This window comes from Zonotrichia albicollis, chromosome 7 (assembly GCF_047830755.1).
Source record: "Zonotrichia albicollis isolate bZonAlb1 chromosome 7, bZonAlb1.hap1, whole genome shotgun sequence".
NCBI lineage: Eukaryota > Metazoa > Chordata > Aves > Passeriformes > Passerellidae > Zonotrichia > Zonotrichia albicollis.
Window position 1 is genome coordinate 28376681 of NC_133825.1, and position 25878 is coordinate 28402558.

The window sequence follows — 25878 nt, forward strand, 5'->3', positions numbered from 1 at the left end:
GACACACACTGACTTTCCAGGGCCTTAGTTGCAAAATTTTACAGTATTATTATATCTAGAATATGAGCTTTATGGACCACTTCATGTCAATCCAGGTCATACCTCCTGAAAGTGTGCAGGATCTTTGAAGGCTCTCATCAGCCACTTTTTGTGTACACTCATGGTAAATACAGCATTTGGGACATGGAAAGAATTTGCTCTTAGAAATACAAGTGCTGCAAAGAAATGCACTGGTTATAGGGCAGTGTTGGGATTATATGGGCTTGTTCTTTCAAAGAGCAAGGGGGATCTCATGGCTGCAGTGCTGCGTTGCTGTGTCAGATTGAGGCTGTAACTTTACTGTGTAACTGCAGCTATTCTAAATAAAGGAGGCCTCAACGTGCAACTTCAACATTTTACCAGATATTCTGAATTTATTGTGTGGAAACACCTCAGGTCTTAATCAGGACTGAGATATTTTCCCCCTCTCAGCTATACACACTGTAGGATCTTGCAAAGAATGAAGGAATAATTTATGCTCTTGATGAAGAAGGCTCTGGCCTTCTTGAAATTATGGTGGCCTGCATCATCATTATTTGCTATTTATTTTATTGTGGAGCCTGAAAACTACACTGAAGGATTGAGATCCTGTTGTGGAAGAAAATATTCAAGGATAGAACAGAAATTTCTTCAAACATCTATTTTTAGCCAATAGAATGACACAGCAAAAAGATGTAGCAGCAGGAAAAAGCAGATTGTGAAACTGGTCAGCGTGATAAGAATCAGCAGTAAAACAAATAAATTCTATAGGTGAAATGGTGAATCCTATTGACTTTGAGGCAAAATACTAGAAGTAATCTGGATTTATCTGAAGCAATGTGTTTATTTAAAATATGTTCTTATGTTGAGACCTTTGTGAACTAAAGAAATTCATTTAAATTGTAATAAATAAGTAAAGCAGTTCTTCATGCTGTGAAAGAGCTAGAGAAAAAAAGAGGTCATGTAGTTTTGCTTTCTTTTTTTTCCATTTCCCCAATAGCTTAAGTTTGTTTAGAAAAGTAGTTTGCTTTGAGAGTGCACTGGCTGAGAGTCTTCTGTAAGGTAATGAAGGAAAGGTCATGATCAGATTTGAAAATTAAAATTAATTGGTCTATAAATGTGCTATTACATCAAAACTTGAGTCATTCTTATATCTACTAAAATAGGGCAAGATGACCACTCAGATCTCCTGTTGTTTTTTCAGTTTTGACACAGAACAGCACTTTGTGAATTGGAGCAAACAAGTAACCAGTTGTCATTGATGGCAAAAATTGCAAGAGAGCGAGCAAGCTCGCTTGCTAGTCTTAACATTGACTTGGAAAATTTAAATAATGGAGAGATAGATTTTCCTGTTGTGTTAAGGTGAATAAATTCTCTCCAACAGGCTAAGGTACTGCTGTATTTTTCAGGAAACTGAAACTGTGCTGGGGGAAGTCCTGTCTGTGTGTCAGTCTCATGATGCTAAGCAGCATTGCTGGCAGGCGATCACTCCAGCCTGGTCGCCTTTAATGCTGATGATTTTTCACTCACAGTTTGGATCATGAGAACTTGACGAATTGAAATAACAGTGCGCATTTCAATTCTGAAGTGTCTTGGGACCTTTTTGTACCTTTTTGTACCCCGGGGTGGTCAGGAAGGCTCCCGTTCCTGCTCCAGAGCAGCTGCTGCCTGAGAGAGATCCACTAGATGTCCTCGGAGCTCCACCCGGGCTGCGCTGAGGAGCAGCTCCAGCGCAGGGGGCACAGCCCGGGGCTTGCGAAAAATCAGGAGAGAAGAAGGAATACTTTGTTCTGCTTTCTTTAAAGAAAGAAAAAAAATTAAAAAAAAAAAAGGAAAAAGATAAAGGAGCTGTTCCTTGACATTTTAGGTAGAGAATAATCTGCAGTTTCCTTTGCTTATTTTTGCAGCTGGAAATATTTCCCATTACTGTTCGTGAACTCTAAGTAACACTTCAGATCCAGACAATCTACACATTTTAACTGTACTTTTTGACTTTTTGAGATCAGAAGTAAGGTCCTGTGAGAAGCTTAGACATCTGGGGAGCTATTCTTTCTTTTATAGAAAGGAAGGCTACTACCTTCTGAGAAAAATTACATCTGGAATTTTCTAGAAGTATTTATTTACTTTCAAAGCAATTGAAAGAAACTTTGCTCTCCTTTTGCTCTTAATGAGTAGTTCATATGTGCCTTGTTTTGTAAATTATTTAGGCAGTCTTAACTTAGTGTCCATAAAAACTTCCCCTGATATTTTTACTGATTAGTTTTACAAATATTGTGTGATTGTCATCATATAAAGTACAAGGATCTGTCTTCTCTTTTTTTTCCCTATTTATTATACAATTGAAAATAGGAAAGTAGTTTCCTTTATGTCCCAACTTTTGTTTTCACCAGTATCAAATTACAATTCTATTCAACATTCATAACACATCTAGGAATAGAAATAATTGATTTTTATGCAGGTCCTACAGGTGTCAAAAAAATTTAACACACACACACAGAGGCTGTTCTTAAGGTCCCCCTGTCTCTCTGATGATTCCCATTTTCTGTTAATGTTTATGGAAGTTTTATAGAAAATGGTATGTGTGTGGCTGAACCATTTAAAATCATTTCTGTGCTGTCTTTGACCTTGTCACTAGTCATCCCTACTAATAATGCGTGTTTTGTTTTATTTGAAATAAGTATTGTATTTGGTGTGAATGTAACTGACTGTATAAAAGGAATGAAGAGTAACAGCATGTTTTCTTTCCAAAAGTTATTGCTCTGATATGCAGTTGCTTATATACTTGTTAAAATCCTTGTGGCAAGTCCTTTCTGCTGCTTATATTTCCAGGTCCAGGCCTGTTTCCTGCATGATAATGATGTGAAATATTCAAGTGATGCATGATCTCCAGAACAACTGACAATAATAGTTAAAAACAGTCCCTGAAGGGTATTGCTTTTGAGAAACGCCATCATGTCCTTCCCCTATTGAAGAGAAGGCCTTAAATTTCCAACTTTATTGGTTTAATTCTGATGAAAATGGTACAAAAAGTTTTCCTTCCTAGCCTTCTTTGCCCTTAAGGATGATTTCTTTTTAATTTCCATAAATTTGTCCTCTCCTGTTATTGACTGTTGACAAGATATGGCCAGAAGTAAATGAAAACCAGGGACTGTTACTAACCAATGATGTAGCAGTTGGGAATTTCTGAGCAGTGTGTTTTGCTAAAGCATTTGATTAGAAAAAGTCCTTCAAAACAGCTATAATTACAGCAAAATGGGCCTGCTTTTTTAACCTCTCCTACTGTCAGTGTGTTGCACAAATACCCTTTATTTTTCTTTAATTTCCTTAAAAAATAAGAAAGTAGGCATACTGGAAAGACTGTTACACTTTTGGTAACCTATTTCACTTTTCTTTTACTGTCCAACTTTTCAACTTTAAAGAATGTGTTGGGAAGAGTTAGAGGGAAAACACGGGAAAATGCTGTTTTGAATTTTCTGTGTAGTTTGAATGTGTATGCATCAAAAGCTGCAGTGGAAACCTTCTTACTAAAAGCCAAGCTCTGAGGAATGATGTACTATGCAATGAACAAGCCTGATGCTGCATGATGAATTTATGAACAGCTGTAAGATAACTCTACTAGGATGCTAAAAGAACATGGCATCAGTCATGTGAGCAAAGTTTTAGAGGAATGGGGTCGCTGCTGAAGAGATCACTCATTCATCTCCCTCAATGCCTGTTTTCACAATCATAATGTTACCCTTGCTTGACAAGTATACTGTATGGCAAGCCATCAAGGCCTTAGAACAGGACTTGACCCATCTGAGTGATTTCAATCCCTCTTTCCTGGTGACTGTGGGATTAAGAAACTGGAAAAAAAAATTCTTTTAAATTTAATGTCATTACCATAAAGCAAAAAAGACATCCTAAACTGAAGATACAGGCCAGAGAAACATTACCTTTTTTCTGCATTTGCTTTTAAGGTTCTGTTTTTGCCTGTCAGTGTTGTTTTGTTTTTAGTATAATTGAGTCAGTTCAATCTAAACCATTACCAAAAGTTGGTTCAGTGCAGCATGTGAAACAATCTAAATGGCCTTTGGATTCCTTGAGACATAAACATGCCTGATTCTGATAACATGCAAAATTCCAGGATGGTAATTATACATGAATTAATAAATAGGATGCTCTATATTTCTAGAAATACATAACAAGGACATTCAGATGACTGAAAGATAAAGATGTTCTGTCTGACCTGGCACTTGTTTTGGAACTAGCACCTAATTCTAAATTCAGTTATTTTTTTCTTGATTGACTTTTGAATCCAGAGCAGAAGCCATGCCAATGATTGGCTCAGCATGTTTCAGTGGACCAATGCTCTGTGTGCTTTTGGTGATGCCTTATTTGTGAACTGAACTTAATGTTGAGCATATTTACCATTTTTAGTTTTGTCTCCTATATGGGCAAATTTTGGTATTCTGTCAAGAGTTAATTTGAATTCCTGAAGATAAAATGTAAGCAAAATTAATTTTTTTGAGAATTTTATTAATATCTTGTAACTCTTTAATAATGTATAATTAATTGCAGTAAAGGTGGTCCTTGGCACAGTTTAATACCAAAAAATTATTATAATACATTTAAGAATAAATATATTTATATATATGTGTGTATGTATAATGCATATGTGTGTATGAGTGTGTGTATGTAAGAAAGCATTTGTATGTGTGTTTCTGTGTGTGTATACATACATACATATATTTATATATGAAGAAATCTCTGATTTTTACAGGAAACAGGATAGGCTAAAATACCTAATAGACTATTGACTTTTGTTTTCATTTTAATCCAATGGTATTAATTGTGCCAAGGGAAAAGCATATTCCTCTTATTCTGTGCTTTTACTGTGTTCTATTTTGATCCAAACACTTGACTGTAAACAGTAATTTTTCCCCATGACTGCGGTCACCCTCTAAGACTGAGCAGAAATAAAGAGCAATTAATCTTTTGCCCTACTTTTAATGTACAGCCAAAGTGTTATCAATAATCTCATTGCATTTTTTTTTCCTGGGTCAAGACTGTTAACATTAACTAAGGCCTGTATTAAATCCCTTAAATTACCTTCCAGCTGCCTTGTTGTATCTATAACCTTGCCATTAACCTGCTGCTCTTCCTCTCCTCCCATCCAACACATGGTTATAGCCAAGATGTCCATCTACAAGAGAATGAGACTGGCATGTTGTTTTGATTGCGGACGCTCTGAGCGTGACTGCTCTTGCATGTCAGGCAGTGTACATAGTAACATGGACACCCTTGAGAGAGCCTTCCCACTTTCTTCTGTCTCTGTTAATGATTGCTCCACCAGTTTACGTGCCTGTAAGTTTTAACACCAACACATGCTGTTCCATGTTTGTGGTGTCTGTGGTATCATCCCTGTCTTGTGTCGTGCATTGTAGTTCTGTGAGTTTTTACTGGGCTGATGCTTTTTCAAGAAATCAACCCCAAATTTGATCACAGCTCTGTATTTATATTTCTGTTTTTATTTTTAATGCAAAAAAATGTAAGTCATTATTTTGCTTTATGTGCTCTTTATGAAGCATCCTCTTGCAATAGCCTTCAGGACCTTGGTAGTGCAGTATGGTGACATCTTTTCTCTTTAATTCATACAATACAAATTGTCATTAATTAAGCAATAAGTGCTTTGGTGGAGGACCAGACCTTTGTCTAAATCTTTGACTGGTGCCAAGTGGGTACCTCTAATAATACTGGCACTAGAGCATCATACAATGGGCAGTGAATAAATATACAGGATACAACATAGTAGATGGAATTCTATTCTATGCTGCTACTTTTGCCTTTAGTTTTGTTTGTAACTTCATTCTCAGTAAAACAAGATCTTCCATCTAATACAGAAGCCGCAGAAATGTTTGTACTTTTTGTAAAATAGGTTATTCTTTTTGTAGCGCCTTTTTAGAAAAACTAGGCTGGTGCAAATCCCTGGTACAAATGTTTTGAAATTAAATGTGGAGTCTGTTCCATAGGACAGTAACATTCTGGAATGTGCCCTGAAAGCTCTTTTGAAAGATCAGAGTTGAGAGGGAAAAGACAGAGAAGCTAGAACAATTCTGCATGGCCATTAATTATTCGGACAAGCTGCAGGGATTCCAAAGCTTGGATTATCAGTGCGATGTCATCAGCTGAGGAAGATTGTTAAATGGTTTTTTTGTGTGTTTTTTTGTTTCATTTTCTTGTCCTCTCTAGTCATTCTTAACAGGCAAAATTATATCTTGGGACAGGAGCTGTTTTCCTTTCCCTACCCAAATGGCAAAGGAAAGCTATAAACTTATTCAGCTACAGCTATGAGAATAGATTGAAATTTTGGTCAGGAAGCATGTCCATTTTCCAAGGCAAGTCATTTTGGACAGAAGTGCCTTCTGCTATGAAGACTAATGTAGATTTTAGATTATGCACCTGGTTGTCTTTTGGTACCATATTGCAGTATGTAGCCCAAGTGGTGAATGATTTTGCTTTAACTATTTTGACTTATGAACTATTTTTCCAGTCACAAATATAAAAATTCTATAATTGTTACATTTCTTTTGTCTGAAGACCATATTAATTAAAAATATTCTCATAGGATTTCTTGGAGATTTTACCAAAAATAATCTCTCTCTGTGTATAAGCACTCTGAACATCCTAGCAATCTACTTGCTTGCAACTCATGTATCACCATAAGGTGGATGGTGCCTAGTTTTAAGTCTTGTTGTAAATCACAGGACTTAAAAATAGGATAAACACAGTTTTATCCTTTAATGAGAAATTTATCAGGGTAAAATGTAGTAAAGCATACTTTGTTAAGAAAAGCAAACAAGAAACGTTCCTGTATTGAGAATTGCTGCAGGCAGTTTTTTGTACAGTGTAACAGCCTCAGTAACACCGTGCCTAGTAGAGTTTGTAGGGTACAGACTGGTACAGAGAGTTTGTGGCTGGGCCCTGGCACTGGTGTTAACAGCAACCAGATTAGGATAAATTAATATGTCCCCTGCAAGTGGGTAAAATTTCTGCCATTAGCACTGTTTGGCAAGGAAAGAAAAACTAATTTGTAGGTTTACCATAGCTTTCAAGTCCACTTAAGCCTCTACAGAGGCAGATAAAGTAAACATTTTTGATTGTGTTGCCTGCTGAGCCAAAACCCTCCACAATAATGGTATTATTTCCAACAAAAGCCAGAGCTTTTTGGGAAACATGTTAGAGCTATGTTATATTTTGAAGGATAAGTGATATTGACAGCTTTGAGGATTTTTAGCATCGTATCCTTCATGGGCCTTTTCCCCCCTTCATCACTCCCTCAAATCAAAAGAGATCTCAGTCTTCCCCTTGTGAGGCGAGTCACCTTTGACTGTTAATAATAAGTACGAAAATCAATACCAATTCACACGCTTTGCAAAGCAGCATAAGCCTTTCTTTTCCAATTAAAATATATATATGCACGCAACATTGCACTGGCAGGGCTTCAATAGAAATCAGTGTGTTTTCTTTGCAGCGCACAGGGGTCGGACGATGCCCATCTTGACAGAGCTAGTTAGCTCAGAGAATGGTGGGGAGAGTCAGCTTTTCATTAAATATGAGCAGATGTGAAATGTAGAGTGTTTGACAATTAGAAATGGCAGCAGCAGGGCCCCAGAATCAAAGTGAGGTCAGATTGGTGGATCAGATTACCTCTCTTACATTCTTTAGTTGTTCTGAAAATCATTTTAAATTAGTGTCAGTGGAGCCATGATGGGTTTTGCCCTTTGTCTTTTATGCTACGACTGTATTGTTTCCCCAGACACTCATTAAAGGTCATTATACTATTACAGGGCTTGCTTTGGTCGTGGTGCCCCAGTTGAGTTGGTCTGCTTCCACAATTGCTTAATGTACTTCTTTCTTTCCTTTTTTTTTTTTTAACTTTTGATTATAAAAGCGGGCTTTTTTCCAAGGTAAATAAAATCACAGACCATTGTATGGAGCTTCTTGAAACAATGTGTAGGTTTTAAAAGAATTAGTACTGTTTTTAAAAATTGCATGTTGAGTAGAAGATGTCAATTTACATATTTAGTGGTGTATACAGGATTTAATCTTCTAATTGCATAATCTGCAGAGAAAGTAACACTTGCAGTGTATTTTCCACTGTGAATGAGTGTCTCTGTTATTATAATGTTTCTACTTTCAGCAAATGAAAATTGGTATTATGATTAGGTATAATTACATTAAAAGAGCTTTTGAGTTTATAGGCTGTTTTCTGGAAAAAATATACTGATAGTTTTTCTAAATGTAAGGAAAGAGAATTTTAAGTCTTTTTTTTTTTGTATCTACCATTTTACAAGTTTAGCTGTACTTGCTAGATTGCTACATGAATAGCAAAGGAGCAAATGGTCCAACTACTTCTTGCATTGGAGACTCAAGTCAGAGTGAAGAGAAGCACTTAGCCACTGAAAAATCTGGGGTGGTTTATGCATTGAAATTATGTTATTAGCAAGTGTGATGTTTCTACTTAGGTCTGTGCCAAATCTTGGGGGGTGCCATTCAAATGATTAATTGATACAGACAGAATCTTAACCTGAACCATTTATTTTCTGTGTTTCTCCATCACCATATGGCTGTGCTTCTCAGGAACATGAAAAGTTCATGTTCCTAAAGGAAACCTTTCCTAAAGTTGTTGCTGCACCCACTGCCATGGGAAACTAAATTTTCAAGGATATTCTTGATATTAGGCCCAGACATATCTAATTAAACTCGTAAGAAAATGTGCTTTGGTATGCTCTGGTAGTTCTGAGAAGCTTTATGGGAAGACTTTTGCTTTGGTGAATATAAAGGATATCTGGAGACAAAAGAAAAGAATAGTTATTGCTACATTTTGAATTTAGGGTTCAGCCCAGACTCTTAGATATGTAACATGGAAAGACCTTGCTTAGAAAAGTTGGAAAAAGTGTAACTTTTGAAAGAAGCAAAGCATGTATCTACCTCTGTGCCAGACCAAGTTTAAAGCCATATATTCCATATAATCTTCTAGTGTCAGCATATGTTTTATTCTGTACAAACTAGTTAGCTGCTGAATCTTTCTCAAAGGACCAAAAATCACGTTCTCCAAGGTTAGGTGAACGTTTTGGGTACCAAGGTTGGTAAACTACTGAAACTATAACTGGTGATGGGACGGACCGTATCAAGTTAGGTCAAGAAAAGCTCCAGTTTCATCATTGACCTGTTACTTCAGACCCTGTCTGTGTGTCTTTACAACTGAAAAAGCCAAATTCTATACTGAGAGTTGAAATTATGTAGAACTCACTGATTTATCCAGGGAGATGGATGCATAACAGATATTGATCAGTGTATCTAAAACTCATCAGTTGTATAAATATGCTTGGGCTTTTCTAAATGGGTTGACAATTATTAAGTCCCAGGTTCTTGAAATACTGGCTGAAAAGCCAGCATATTCTATTTCTCCTAGAATGTGAGAGAGCATCCTCTCATTTCTACAGAGGATGTGTCCTCTGCTTTTCTAACCTATTACTTCTCTAGTCCTGCTGTAGTAGCCAAGAGAAGTCAAGCAGCTGCCATGCATGAGCTGAGCTGCAGGAAGGACAGGTATGTGACCTCTCAGGAGATAACTTTCAGTGCTAGAATTTTCCGTTCACCCTTTAGAAACAATGGGTTTCTATTCACAGGATGTATGTACCACCTTGTGGTAGCTAGAGACTATGAGATGCTCATCCAGCTCTGAATGTCATCACATTTACATTGCATTTATAATGCTCTGATTATGTCAGGGTGAGGTAGTACCACTGCTCTCTCCTTCTACACACATTTTCTGAGCTGTGAGACTTCTGCAGTGGCCACAGGAGGGAAGTGGGTCTGTTTGCTTGGAAATCTTACTTTTGCATATGCTGCATAAATGCTTTCTCTTTTATACAACCTACTGACCTCTGTGTGGTCACACTGTCTCATCTTTGTCCTGCACAAAACCCCAATAATATGCTTTTAATGTTTTGAGGAAGAAGAAGAGATTGAGGGAATAAATAGGCAACTGGATCTTGGAAATAAAAACAATGGGGAAAGACAGATGCTCTCAAGACTTTCTGAATGGCATAAGGTCCTAAACAAATGATTATAAACGGATTGTTGTGGTTTTTGCAGCTTACTTCTATGGAATGACCCCATCTCTGTGTACTGGACAATTGTTGTATGGGCTAACTATTTTTTTGGTGAAATTAATGAAAACGGAACATTAGAATGAGACATAGTGCCAGATAAATTCTTGGTAATTCAAAGGCAGAGAGAATATAAATAATAACCCCAAGAAAGGAACTGTGTGTGAAATACCGATTTATGTAAAACCAGTTCCAGATATTGTCCTTTTTAGGGTGACAGATTTTTAGTTCAGTTAGATTGGTTTCCATGCATTCAGTGTTGTATTCCTGATGTTTCTTTGAAATACCTCTACAAGACTATGTTTTCCCTTTCAAAATAATGAAAATAATGTAAAAATGGGCACCTGTGTTTATTTTAGTTGCCAGTTTGTAAGAAAGAACACTATTTTAGACAACTCAGTTAAGATACAAGTCCAGTACCACTGAAAAAGAAATCAAGCATATACATCTTAACAGTTGTTACTGGGGCATGAGGGGAATCCCCTTCCTTAGCCATCTTCTGAGAATGAGCCACTGTTGAGAAAGCTGGTATTGCTGAAACTGGACAGTGGGGGTTTAAAGCCCATAAAACCAGACAAAGATGCATTCAGATGTTTCCACTAAAGAAGGTGGGAGGAATTGACTCAATAAATGCGATCACAGTTTTAACTAGCATTCAAGAACTGCTTGCTGGAGCAGTGGTTTCACTGAGCCAACCCTTTGTGTGCCTTTCTTGCCCTCCTGATGTCCAGCCCTCCTCAAGGACGTGATCCCCTCCTTGATCCACCTGTACTTTGCTCTGTATTGGTAATAGTGAAACAGTGATCAGAATGGGCTGGTAAATGGCCTCATGAGTCTCCAAGAATCTGTTCCATCACTTTCTTCACATATATGAGTGCACTGTGACTTCTGTATTTCCTCTTCAAACACTGGAGAGACAGCATTAATTGCAAAAGGGGAAAAGTGACAGGAAACAATAGTGATTTTGCAATAGGTGACTTCAACTGGGTAGTTATGCTCTAAGGCAAAAAATGAATTTTTTTTGTACCATATTTTAATAGAATCTGAGTGCTGCTAAATTATTTAAGCTTCTTTTGGGCATAGTATGAGCATATAGGTGAATACTGAGAGGTAGAAATGCTGTAGTAGGAAAAAAATCCCAGAACCCTCCAAATTAAGCTGTTTTCAGAAGGTAAAATGGTAAAAATGAGACAACCTGGCTCATTGCTAGATAATATAAATAATGAGGCATGCACTATTCCAGGTGAGTTTTGTGATGCAGCATATACCCCTGCGCTGATGAGAGTAAGCTCTGCCCAGTTTGTGATGTCTGTAACAAGGAGATGAACTCTCACATCATCATGGGTTGGGGGCACTGCTAAGTTTAGCATTGAAACCTTTGAAAAATTCGGATAGTGGGGGAAGGAAAGATCAATAAGTCTGCTTTTAATTTCTTTAGGCCTTTATGTTGAGTAGCAATTCTTGCCAGGGTCACAGGAAGGGGCTGGTGTGTGCCTTGCTTTTATGGGTACAAGCTAGGAAAGATGCTGTCTGCATCCTGTGGAGTGAATTTAGCAGAGGGCCTTATGCAAGGTGACATGGAAATTATGTTTGCATTTTTAGTTCCTGAGTGTGGCTGGTTGTCACGAAACTCACCATGACAGTTTCTTACCACCAGGCAGCAGATTCTTCCTGTTACCTCCTTGGTGTGGGACAGATGCTGGCCAGTTAGGTCTCCTTCTCTGCTGCTTTCCAGCTATTTCAAGCGACAGATGCCAGAGCTGGCTCGGTTTCAGCTTGAGCATTTCTGTCATAGCCCTGCCTTGAGCCCAAATTCTGACCTTTACTATATGAAGTAAAGTATTTATGAACAAGCAGTGGCTTGATCCAGAGCAGGCTTAGAGCAAATGTCAAGTGTCAAGTCAGTCTCCTGCCTCCTTATACCACCTGCATTAGGAACCTGGATTAGACCCTAGACTACAGCATTGACTGCCTTAGGCTTTATGGGTCTGGAGAGACATAACTTATTAACAAAGAGTTATTAAATTTTTATCAGTTTTATAACGCAATGTAAATGCCTTCTATGAATCTACATTGTATTCATTATCATTTAAAACGTTAATTAAGTCAAAGTTGCATTGAATTTACTTCTAAATGTGCCTTTGGGAGGAAGCTTTTTAAAACAGCTGTAGAATTGAGAAGCTCATTGATGCTGGGAAGTTGTTAGTACCATTTTTCAGGATAGGTCCCCCAAATTGATTGCCATTTTGACTCTTAGCTAGTTTGTGTGGATGTTATTGGGCAAGGTCTCAAATTAATACTGAAACAACAACAGCAGAAAACTATCAGCTCATGCTAATCCCAGAGACACATTGATACGTAATTCATGTTCTTTTCCAATTACTTCAAAACTTAAATTTGCTATGTAAATCCTGTACATGTCATAGTCTTGTTACAATTTATTTTCTTTTATATCCTTATTCTTTGTCTCCTTTTATAATTCAAGGGAAAAACATGTTCACCAATTTGGAATATTTCTCCTCAAATAGAGAGAAAAATAAATCCTCTGGTTTATATCTTACACATTTTATGTAATCTGAAAGTATTGTAGTAAATCTAAGGAGGTGGTCATTGAAGTATATAACTGACCAAAATATTGTTACAACATATAAAATGGAATGCAGTTTAGTATAAAAACCCCTAGAATGAAAGCCTTTGCTTTATGCATGGCAGTGTTTTTTCTTTTGATGCATTTTGATATAAAGACAGGAGAAATATGGAAAACATCGAACACAGTGGATCCATGATCTGATTGTTCCGTGGGACCCCTGGCATATTTAATATGTGCATACCTTTAATCAGGTTTGCAGTGACAGTAGTCACTAATATGAGTGACTAATATAAGTTCCATGCTTCCAGAACTGGAAGCAGGGGCAGCCAACCTATTTCTTTGCTAGCCTAGGAAAATCTATTGAATTAGAAGAGGAGATCTTCAAATTTTATCAAGATCAGTGTGGGTCCAGCAGAGTGGATCAGCCCCCAGTCTGAAAGTCAGAAGCAACTTACAAGACAATTTTTCTGGGTCTTTGTGTTTTCTACTGAGTACCTAGAACCTTCTGAGGTATTTGTGTATGCCAGGAAACACAACTTCATGAATTATTTATGTTCTGCATGAAAAGAGGAGATTGTTGTCATAGCAAGACAAGTGCCCATGCTGTACTGTTGCTTTGATTGGGGTTATAGTAGACAGGAGGGGGTTGGACAGAACATATGAGGAAAAGTTTTAATTTACTTTTAAGAAATCATAAATACATTTATTTCAGTATGTAAATTCTTAACTGTGTTTATAATATACTTTATAATAGATTAAAGTTCAGTCATCCTTTCACTATTTGAGACTATTCACCAACTTCTTTTAGCATTTTTTATAATATATTTATAATATTTTAAAATAGCTTTCCTTATGATACTTTTCTTAATATTGAATGCTGTAATTCTGTGATTCACATATTATCAAAGATTTTAGGAAGCATAATGTGTGCTATCTCACACAGACATGCTTCACTGATACTGATCAGGTCTTGTTAGCACAGTACAATTACTCTCAAAAGGAAGGGTGGAGAAAGCATTATTAGCGTGTAAGATGTGTCTGGTGTTATCTGGTCAAACACTCCTGTGTGCATTTTAGTTTGACTGGAAATTTTACCTAGGCAAAAATGGGAAACAAAAGTGCTGCAAGGCAAAGATCCCAATCTTGACTGTGCCACTGACTTACTACGTGACTATAGTTCTTCCCTTCAGAAAATGAAAATAATGTATTCTCAATCTATTATACTATATTACATTTTGTGCTAAGAAGTGCTTTGAGATCTACATTTTGAAGTCCTAAATATTAGTCTAAATGTTGTTTTGACATAGGTATTCCCCTTCAGAGGCGAATTTTCAGATTTTCTGATCTTTGCTTAAGAGTGTAGATGTACAGCAAAAACAAGAGAAGAGTGAAATGGGGTACAAGACAGAAAGAAGGTGTGGGGAAATTGCCATAACTGCCTTAGAGCTGTCTAATTTAGAGAGGTTTAGAAAGGGTATAATATATGAGAGGGCAGGGGTAACTTGAGTTTATCTGAATCAGCAGAGAAGTATCTCTGCTGCCATATTTTTAAAATAATCTGAAGTTTTCAGCTGCTTCTTAACTTTAATTGGAATGCAGACCTTGTTTACTTAGAGGAACTGCTGAAGGAAAACCAAAAATTCATTATAGCATCTTTGATCTTTGTCATGCAATTTCCTTTGTTCGTTCTTGCATAAAAGAATGTGCTTGCACTACGCATGTTCCTTTCTCCATTCCCATGTTCCTGACATTATCTTCACTCTCACTCCGTGGTGCTATATGTTCCCTGACACAGCAAGTCTGGCAATATGGAGAGAGATTTTACATCACCCTGTGCTATGAAGGAAGACTGGCAGCAGGAAATGGAGGCTGTGTTTCTGAGCAAACTCTTGCCAGAAGGAACTGTCAGGTGTGCATCTAACAATGGACATAGTTTAGTCCAAAATTAGCCCTGCTTCTGTCATACTTAGATGATCCCATGTGGGATTAAGTAAAAATAGCAGCTTGACACAGGGACAGTAATTTGTAAGTCAAGATAAATATTTGCCTAGCTAGTAAAGTTTTATTGGCTGATATGACAAAGATTCTTCTTGAAGAAAATAAAAGCAGTTGCAAGTTTTGAGCCTAATGTAGAGATGATGCTTATCCCTGTCCCATGAGCAATATGTGGTGAATCCATAGGTGCAAACTGATAGCATATTTCATTAGCAGGCATTTGTCCAAAGACTTTTTCCTTGTATTCATGCTTGAGCTCTATTAGAATAATTCTTGATCTACCAGAAGATGCAAGGACTGCCAGGTTCTCTGTGATCAGTCAATCACAAGATGGGCGGCAGCAAGGGAGTGATACAGTATTTATTTAGAATTGCAGGGTATGAAAATGACTATAATTCACACGATGAGACAGCAGAAGGATGAGAAAAAGTGAGATGCACTGCTGAATAGAACAGGGCGTACTTTTCTGGCTTGCACTACATGCTGTCCTTTCCAACATATGGGACATGTGTCCCAAATATTCAGATAACGTGTGAATATTTCTCATCACTAATGGACTCTTAACAATTCTTGTATCTTGTCTTGTTTTTGACAAGAAACAATGCTTTTTACTTGGTTCTGAACAAAACCAATAAGCTTTCCAATGAGTAAAACATAGTTTGCAAACTTTTGGATGCTAATAATTGCTTTTGGTGTTCCACAGAAAAAAGTATTTACCCTGTTGTGTGAGGTTGCACATTTTGAGTTCTACTTATGTTAAATTTTAATTTTTGACAAATTATGTTTTGTGAAAATTGAGACATGAAAGTGTAATTTTTGTTTCATTTTATGAACAGAATTCTGCAGAGAATTAAATCTGTTTTCATTTCAAACAGTTTTCTTTATTTTTTTTAGAAAGATCTAAATTTTTCAATAGTTCTTAAAAGATGGATTTTTTTTCCACCAAAACTTGTGTTCTACAGGAAAGTTACTCAAGGAAAAACAAATAAATAGATAAATACATGTGAATATATATGAAGAATTTATTTAAATATGTTTTGATTTTTTGTGTTCAAGAGTCTCCTTGCCCTGAGTGACAAGATATACCTTACTTATTTCTTCATTCAGACATAGGAGAAAAATGAGAAGACAGTAGGGCTGGGACAGATGTCAGTCTCAGCAGAGATCTTGTAATGGTAATCATAGTGCTAAAGATTGCAGAGCCTGGAGTCAGTAATGTGATCCTCACGATTTGACAGGATCCTTCCATAGAAGGAGTCCAACGAGCAGGCATCTTGCACTTCAGAGAGTTACATGACTCAGCAGAAGCCCTTGGTTATGTTTGGAAGAGGAGTAGATGAACAAACAATTTGCAGTGCCAGGGAAGACTAGCCAAGAATCCAATCACATAATCTGGACTTGACTCATCTTACATCAGTGTGAAATTCTGTAAGAGCAGGGATTGATGTTCTTCTAACTCGCTGACACCAGATCTTCCTGCATGTTAATTTATAAAGTATGAATTCTGTTCTCTATCTGCACTTCAGTATGCCATTATCATAAAGGTTATGGCATTCTTAGAACTACTGACACCTGAATTTGCCTCTTTCAAGTATAGGATTAGTTAAATTTTGTTTCAGATCTCCCCTGTTACCACTACTACGTGTAGTTTCCATTAGAGCATGATCTGTGGAGAGCTTTCTGTCTTTTTGTTTATTCTGAATAATCCCTGAGAATACTATCTCCTACTTCATGAAAGTGCCTGCTCTGTTTTTGGATTCAGGATTTCTAGTGTTAGCATGTCTAGTGGCTGATCAAACTTAAAAGATCTTTTTGATTGGCTGATGGAGTCTTTGAATGCTACAGTTCATTCATCAACAGCTTTACTGGTACTTCTGCTGCTAAATAGCAAAATTCTTGTTTTGCATTTAAAATTGTAGCTTGAGGGCATGCCAGAATCATATCTTCAGGTTTGTATATTCTGCCTCAATACTCAAGATCCACATACTCCTCAGGAAACATCCTGATATTGTCCCTTGGGTCTCACAGATTTCCCCAGCAGTATCCTTGAGTTCTGCCCATGAGGAACATAAAATATGTCAAAATATGCATTTGGTTTTAATCTGCCCTTAGCATATAAGTCTTTTGTGTGCCCTCTTCTTTCTCCTCAAACAGGACAAAATAAAACCCTCAGAGGTAGAGCTCCAAGCAATTTGATTTTGGAAGATGACTTTCTTGACAGCTGTCAGCGTCCCCTGAGCATAGGATTTCTGGATGCTTTCACTATCTGACTCTCAAAACATCTGGCAGCAACAGTATTTCCAAATATATTGGCATCCTGTGGCATTTGTGTTTGATATAGTTTCTTTTCGGGTAGTAACTGACTTATAAATCTTATGAAATTTTATACATCAATTTTTTCTTTGTTGGAGAGAGTTCCTCAGCTCCAGGTGATTGTAGAGTTTATTGTGAAGTTGGTGTGATAATACAACAGAAATCCTGGCAGTTCTGTGGTTTCCTGAAGAATCTTCTTTTCTTTTTTTAAATATTATCAGTCTTCTTTCTTATCATGCTACCTACTTTGAAAAGGGATATCACCTGTATTTAATTTTATGCTCTTAGTGTTTAAGTGATTTTTGTGCTGAGCACACCAAGTGCTCTATAGAACACAACTTGGTAACCTGCTAATTCAACACCTTGACAATCCTCTCGAAAATTCTCCATTGCTTTTTTTCCTCTCGATTCATTGCACTGTGTGAGAACAGTGAGGGTGCTCTGTTGAGCTCCCTTCTCTTTCTTTGGTAATGCCCATATTCTCATCAAGGTTTGGTTAAGGAATCCAGAAGTACCAAGCACAATGCAGTTGGGTTTCATGAAATTTTCTTTCTAAAGCTGTTCCTCATCATGGGCTGTGATGTGTCTGATCCATGTCATGAGCTAAGCTAGATTGGCATCTCTCTGTAGCTTTAGTATCAAAGTAAAACCTAAAAGGACAAAGCATAAACCTAAAAGGACAAAACATGTGTAATTTTTTTTTAACATTAATATCAGATTAGTTGGGTAGATTCAGTATTACTTTTTTCTTTGTTGCTAGCCTATGTAATTTCATGCCATTATAGTTGGTCTTACATGAAGTGAATGAGGTGGCATACTTTCGCCTCTCACAGTATTTCAAAAGAGCTGAACCCTACTCGCTACACAAGTGTCAATCTCATCAGTAAAGTAGGTTTTTTTTTTAATAATAGAGAAATTATCTGAGAGAATTCATTACAGTATTTTTTTTTATTTTATATGGAGGTATTTTAAGCCTATTCAAGTTGTGTTTGAATTTATGATCCTTGCTGTATACATCCATTGTTTTGAGTATTCCTTCAATGAAAAATCAAAATTATGATGTTAGTAACATTGTTATTAGTTGTAACCATTAGATTTCTTAGCTTATGCTTTATTTTCTGCCCATATGGGGTCGATTGCCAGATCTTGCTTCCCATAGCAATCAATTTTGGCCAGGCTGCTGTGAGCTTATTGCAGAGGTATGAGTTTTGGAGTTTTTTGTTATAATTGTGCTGTTTTACTTCCCTTTTTTTTGGCCAATATTTACCTAGAAATTATGTACTGTACTTCCCTACATTTCCATAGCAATTGATTGTATTTCATCTCCATTTTTGCTATCACTACTTTGCTATTGTTTTGTAGATTTAATCTTAGTTATTTATGTCTTGGTTGGTTTTTATATTAATATATTTAACAAGTAGTATTGTTTTTTTTAGATGCATTTGTTAAAAGCAAGAAAAAAGCTTCAAAAGAATGAAGTACATTGTGGAATACACTAAAGTAGGGATCACTTAGGAAAAAAAATACTCATTTCTTAGTGTTATAATGAGTATTTAACTATGTATCTGTATGTAATAAAACCTGCCTATGTGACAATAGCCTTTTAATACAGCAGATTCAATCTATTTGATTAATTTTAATATTTAGCCTGTGACTTACAATACTTTGCATAAAACAATTTATTTGTTAACATTGCCTGCTTTTATGAAAGCCGTAATTCACCTAATAGAGTATTGTTAAACTGCAACAAATCTGCTAAAAATCTCCTCTGGTAACAACATTTCTATGTATAAGAACAGCTGAGAAATAGTGCACTACATTTATGCATGGATTTGGAGACAGGAAAACAGCGCTGGGTCTTGAAACTCCCTGTAACCAGCAGGTGGTGGTGCTGCCTTAGAAATCAGTAGTGCCTGAGGAGCCTGCAAAAGCTTCATTATGTATTGCTTTGCTAAGGAAACTATTTTATAAAAAAAATATTTCAGATGGCTCTTTTAAATGGTATACAGTTTTTTCCCATAGTTGTTTCTAGAACCTGTATCTATGTAACTAGGCACAGCATTTCATACTTTACATATGAAATTATATGATGGCTGCACATATAACAGGAGTGTAAAGACCTCCATCCCAGAGGAATACTACAGCTAAGTCTGAAAGGGTATTGGGGATCACTGAGGCTGATCCTATGAAAATTTAGTAAATGGAAGTTCTTCCACTGATGGGGGTTAAAACTGAATAAGACAAATGATAAGAAAGCCAGAGTTGAATGTTAATATTTCAGTTCTTTTTGTTCAGAGAAACAGACATTTCTATGCCCTTTTTTTCAAAGATGAACACAAGCCAAAAGAAGTTTAATGGTATCAAATTTTACAAAGTAAAAAATTTGAAGAAAACCCCAATTTATCAGTTGCATATTAACCACCTAGTTAAAAATAGAAACAACCTCAGCCAGATCCTCTCAAGTGTGCTTTTAAAAGTAAGGCGACTCATGGGGAAGCAGAGGAAGAATTGAAAAAAAACTACATAAAACCTTAGAATTTAAGAATACAATCTCTTGGATTTATAAGAAACATAGGACAATCTTTACTTGACTGTGGTATTGGCAGGGACCTAGACTGTCTTTTGTAATGAGCAAGGTAGATAAATTTTTATTTCAGTTTAAAACTTTAGAATATGTAGGTTGAAATTGCACTAGACTTATGTATTTTTGTGATGTTTAGATAAGTTGGCACTTCTAAATGGGAAAGAGAAGTAATAATTCTAATTAGATTTCTGCAGGATGATATCTACACTTTCCAATGTTCACAGGAAGGAAACAGTTGCAGCAAGGCTGAGCTGGAATTTGTGGAGTCCTGCTCCAAAGGCATGGAAATATTGCTTTCCTGTGCACTGAAATACTCTGCCTGACAAACACAATCTATGCTGTAAATATAAGATTTCTAATCCCAAGGAGTGGAGCAATCACCAAGGACTCCTGTCCTTACTTTTACTCATAGTTACTGCAAGGCATTGTATATTTTTCTCTGAATTTAATGGAGCAGGGGGAGTATAAATAGTAAAAGATCATAGGCACAATGATGAGTAGCCTTTCAAATTTAGATTTTTCTTTTTTTAATAGTAGCTTATTTTTTGTCCACAAGTAGAACTTCACTGTTTTCTGCAGTGACTGATCAGATTGTGAGTGCTTTTAGGGGACACTTCCTTAACTTCGTAAAAACAAGACAGATTCCTCCTACAGTTTAGCAGAACTACATAACTACAGTGTGCCCTTGCTAGTGTCACAACTTCTTCCTCTGTGTCCCTTATAGTTGGTGTCAAAATCTTCTTTGAGGCAACAGGACAAAGGACAATACAATTTGCGTTGCTATGCATTGAAACAAGGATAGACTATGACAATGCATGGAATATTATAATTTGCTCTGTGTTGCTACTGCTAAAGTATCTCCCAAAGATGTGTCTTTTGGCTTTACGTGTCACACCTTGGGGAGCTGTCAAAGGGCTGCTCATAAGGAAATCAGTGCCCTTTAACTGACACTTTTTTTTAAAGGAAGGGAAATAGAAACACAAAAGTAAAAAGGATGTTACAGTTATTCAGTGTTAGAGGCACACTTTCATGTCTAAAAAGAAAACAAACCACCAAGCACTGTAATAACAGTATCACATATGAATAAAGTATATTTTCATTGAATGTATTCAAAATGTACTTTTCAAACAACAGTAGCAACATCACAGTTTTACTAGGTCTGAGAAAATTAGAGATTAACAGCCACAATTTCACATCACTTGGTCACTTGAATTCTAGCAAGATCTGTGACTAATAAAATCCTTTAAAACAGAATTGTCTGCAAGTGAGCCACGCAATGCTGTGTAACCCAAGATCAGTGGTTAAACTAAATCTCAGGAGATTGCCAATCCTCTGCCTGCAGCCATGGGGTAATCAGGCAGTCTGTTAAAATGTTGCCAACCATGTGATTTTAAGCAATCCTTTTGTATTTTGCTGTGCTGAAGACAGCAGCTGGGACTCCAGAATCGTAGTGCCATAGCTGCTTGTGACTTGGTAGGAAGCGCAGGGTCTGTGACACTTTTTTCTGACACTTGGGGTAACATTTTCTGCAGCTCCTCCTCCATGTGCAGAGCAGAACAGCTTGTTATAATGAAGTGATATAATTTAAAATTTAACTCAGTATATTTACACTTGCCATACCAATGAGACACTTTGACTTTCCTTATTCTCCAAAGTGCACCCTGAAAAGACAAAGTTAGTTCCCTTCACTTTGATGTTTGTCTGGAGAACAGACCCCCTGAAAATAGATCATATTCTGGTTTAAGTTCTGCAGTTTAGGGACATCTTCGTTTCTTCACCCTTTCCCAAAACAAACTTTACTTTGTCCAAATAGTATTCTGTATGGATATGGCATAGTGGAGAAGTCTATTGGACAATTAAATGGACAGAGAGGAAAAAAAGTCCACTGATGCTTTCCTTTTTTTTTTTAACTTTTCACTTGACAGTTTTCCAATAACAGTTTAATGACTTGAATAAACAATTACGGAGTGAATCATAATTTGAAAAGGCAGTGGAGAATGAAGACTAAAAATCAAGAAAAATGTATGAGAGAATACTAAAATTTGATTTAGAAAATATGTTCAAGGTTCAATGGATCTATGACTTAGTATAAGTATAAATTAGCATTTGATTAGGGATTGAAGTAGCTTTTTTTCTACTGTGCAAACTTGGCAGGGAAAAGAGAAGATGTTTGTTATGTACAAATAGTGTCCTATTGTCTATATACCTCTGTATTGGAATGGGAAATCAGATCCATGAAAGCAGAAGCCTTTCTTCTCAAAATTGCACACACCAATGTGTGTAAAATGCTGTATATATGGGAAAGACTTGCTTCTAATTTATGACAGCATATACATGAGTTACAAACAGCTCCTGATCTAAAGTCCACTGAAGTCTGGGTAAATGTTTTTTCTGGCTTTACTGGACTTTGGATTAACCACAGTTTGGAAAGCCTTAAACCACTTTGCTTGCTGAAGTTGTAGTAGCAGAGAAGTGATAATAATTAATACAGCATTCATATTAGTTGTGTTATTGAATTAAACTGGAGGAGCAAAGAAAAAAATACCATATTTCTGTGGTAACCTTAGGGAATTTCTCTACTCTTAAAAACAAGCACAAATGATGTAAATCCATATGCCAGACCTTTTTCACCAAAAGATTCAAGTTATAGGTTTTCTGGGTTTCCAAACTCCTTTGTAGGCTATTTTTCATCCTATATACAAGTTACTCTAAAAGATCAGGAATTTAAAGTCTGTATTGATTTCACTGAGTATCAGAGCAGCCATCTTAAATTAATAACAGGATCCAGCATGGCAAGATTCCACATTTGCTGTTAACTGTCTTTTTTTCAGAATTCAAGGAAAAGCAAAGATGAGAAATATATCTGTAGCTGAGTTTCAGTTCTTAATGTGGGAGAATAATTAAGACTGAAAGACCATGTATTATTAATACAAAATTTAAGTATTGGATACTAATAGAAAGAAAAAGGAAAAAAAGAAAGAAGTAGTCGACACAATGCATTTGTTTTGAAATTTTTTTGCCTTTAGCCAAAAAGTACAAGCCTGGGACAAAAAGAAGGGAAAAAAAAAAAAAAAGAGAAATGTTTCTTGATCTGCAATTTCAAAGAGAATGTCTCATGTAAGCACCATTCAGTATTTGCAAAATGTTCCGATGATGCATTTTTGACATTCTTGGATCTTGATGTTTTATCTACTTTAAGTGGCAGACACTGCAACCAAAAGCCAGCTTCACCTGATTTTCCAATGGTGTTAGTGTGTAGATATGCAGCGTATCTTTTTGTATTAAAAAGCCAGAATGAAATGCATTTCCCTGAGTATGTAATGCACATAGAAACAAAAGCAGCAATCCTGTTTCATTTGAATTACCATTTCAGACAAGCAAATGCTGCTCCGTAGTTTCTAAAATTAACGTTCTTGTATCTCATCAAGCACCATTATATTGTAGTTTCTAGTCAATGATTTCATTACATCTGTTACCACGAAAAAAAAAAATCAAGTAAATTTGTTAAATAAATAGTTCACTGGCATGAAATAGAGGATGAATAATGTGGGGTGTTTTTTTTTTCCCCCAACAAATAACAAATGTTTTGATTAAATCATATTTCAATACTATGCTAAATTCCGACCCCAACTGATTTGGCACATTTCCTTTTTTGAAAGTACCTTTGATAAGAAATGCATTACAAACTCATCAGTTTAGCTTCCTGTTAACAAAGAGACAGCAGCCGTCTGGATTATTCTAGATCCGCAGTGAAACTGCCACACTATGTATGCTCAAAGTAAAGCTGTGCAAGTTTGACAAGGGGCAGATGAATCCAGGAGTTATTGTGCAGGGGTTTAAGTCTATGCGGCAGCTGACGGTTGAAATAATCATCTATACATCGCTCTGAGCTAGCTGAGGAAAGGTTGAAGCTGTATATTTTCAACATATCTAGCCTAATGGTTAATCTGTTGTCTTGTACAGGGGGTGCTGGGTGGAATCACAGCAATAGCTGACAGTTTGGAGGAATTGCTGTGGGTATTTTCAGTTGCCTGATTCACAAAGTGGTAGGTAGAAAAAAGTCTAAACAGGCTTGTCATTGAATGAGGCAAGTCATGCTCGCTGTCACTCCCATCAAAAGAACTCTGGTAGCCAAAAGCTCAATCAACGTATTGATTATTTGCATTCAGAAATACAGGGCTGCAGCTTGTCTTCACCCCCCACCCCATGAAAGCTGAGCCAGATTGCAGAAGGGTGACTGCTCCTTTGGAGGTCGGCTTGGAAGATGTTCAGGAGAAAGACATCAGTTAAGTTGGGGGGAGAAATAAAATATTTCTTCAAACCAAGATAGTTTAACTGTTAGGAACACTCTCTGTATTTCTAATGCTGGATCTGACATATCTTCACAGTGACATGGCATTACTCACTACAGAGATTAAGGGGGTGCAGTATGAATTAGACTGAAACAAAAATGAAGTATCTGCAAGTGACAGCTCTGGCTGATGGCTGACTATGAAGGAAAACACTGTGCTAGTGTCTGGTGAAAAACAGTGCTGAAAGCCTAGCAGCTGATAGAGATGGGGGAGGAGAGGAGCACTGGGTATCAGTGGTGGTTGTTTAGAATGTCTGGTTTTGGTCAGGATATTTTTTCTCCTTTAAAACACATTTTCATCTTCCCTTCCAGGCAAATCATGCTGAAGCCAGTTTCAGCCATTTTGTTGAAAGCACTGTACTGGTATTCTGCCTTGTTACATTTAAATTAAAGCTCAGCCCAGTTTTAAGTTATGGCAAGTGTATGCTCACAAAGAATAAATAGAGATTGCCACAGGCATTAGTTTAACTACATTTGTTGTTTTAAAAATGTTCAGGGAGTTGCAGATTGCAATTCAAATTATCTTCATTATAATAAATAAAATGTATAGAAATAGAAACAGGCATGATTCCCTAACACAGTCTGTAGGCAAGTGTATGTTCATTGAGCTTGAAAGGGAGTTCCTGAGGGTGGGGGTAAGGAATAGGAATATATGCAACTTCAAAATACCTTTATGATTGCATTAATATATCACATTTAATACATATGATTTTTTATCTCTCTAATGCTGACAGGCTTCTTGGGTAAATTCTGCACAGCATTTATTAAAAGTAGATTGTGTTCACCCAGGGTGCAATTAGAAAATACTACAGAAAATGCAATTTCTTACCCTTACTCTACTTTTATCCTGTTGCTTACTCTTTGCCATTCTCAAAAAGTAGTTTAAAATTTGGTCTCCAAATGGCACTCAAAATATTCTTAGGTAATAATAATGCCTTATGGATACATGAAAATGTACTGAACAGTTCTAAGGAACTTAGACAGCATAAACAATGCAGGCCTGTGACTGTTTGCATTGGAAATAAAGTCATATGTCATGCTACATAAAAATAAATTAATCTAACTATGACTAGTAAAATAGTCCTGTTTTAGTAGACTTGGTGGTACTAAATTCATCCCATACTTAGTAAAGAACCCTGGTGGATTTGGAGGTAGTGATTTGATGTTGCACAGTGGTACAAAGAATTACCCCAATCCAGACAGTTTGATTGCCAAACCTAGTGAGGCAGTGACAATATGTAAGGATGTATTTAGTTCCATAGAATTAACAGCAATCTTTGTTTCCCAAATATGTTTTTTTATGGAAATCAGCCCACATAATAGTGCAATAACCCAATTGGATTTTAAAGAAATTATTGATAAAAATCAACTGTCTTTGCTGAACTGGGGAATGCTCCATTAGTGTTTTAGGTTTTGCACACTATAGTCTGTATCTGCTGAAGCTGACCTGTGTTTCTCACCTGGTTGTACAGAACTGCTTCATCCAAAAGCTCTGTGCTTGCCCATGTAGTTCAGGGTGTATTCTGACAGCCCCATGTATGTGGCACAGCGTGCACCTTCAGACTATTTACACTAAGAGTAACCAGTTTCACTCTTCTGTGGTAAAAAATTTATGTGTAATTTTAGGAGGAATGGAAAAAGAGATTATTATCTCTACCAAAGATAGGTCATTCAGATATTATTCTGTAATCCTTGCTTTTGAAGACTGAGTAAAAAGACTCAGACTTGGGCCATAAACTATTGGAGAAAGAAAAACGTTCTATGTACAAAGAATTGCATTACTCGTCCACTGTTGGGCTTCTTCCACTTTGAGCTAAGCTCTTGAGGCAGGAGTTTAGAAGTCATGGGGTGAAACTAGTAGTTAGAATTT

At 36.6% G+C, this 25878-nt stretch overlaps 1 protein-coding gene across 34 annotated transcripts in view; it reads left to right on the forward strand.

Moving 5' to 3' along the window:
* The window catches only part of KCNMA1 (potassium calcium-activated channel subfamily M alpha 1), a 406748-nt gene that overhangs the window by 310227 nt on the left and 70643 nt on the right, over positions 1-25878 (forward strand). For 8 of the 34 annotated variants that reach the window (XM_074544760.1, XM_074544762.1, XM_074544763.1 and 5 more), the window contains one exon: positions 5191-5364. The exons of the other annotated variants lie outside the window; for them this stretch is intronic. In XM_074544760.1, coding sequence (XP_074400861.1) covers positions 5191-5364 — 174 coding nt within the window. The remainder of the gene's footprint in view (positions 1-5190; positions 5365-25878) is intronic. 34 annotated transcript variants of the gene reach the window in all.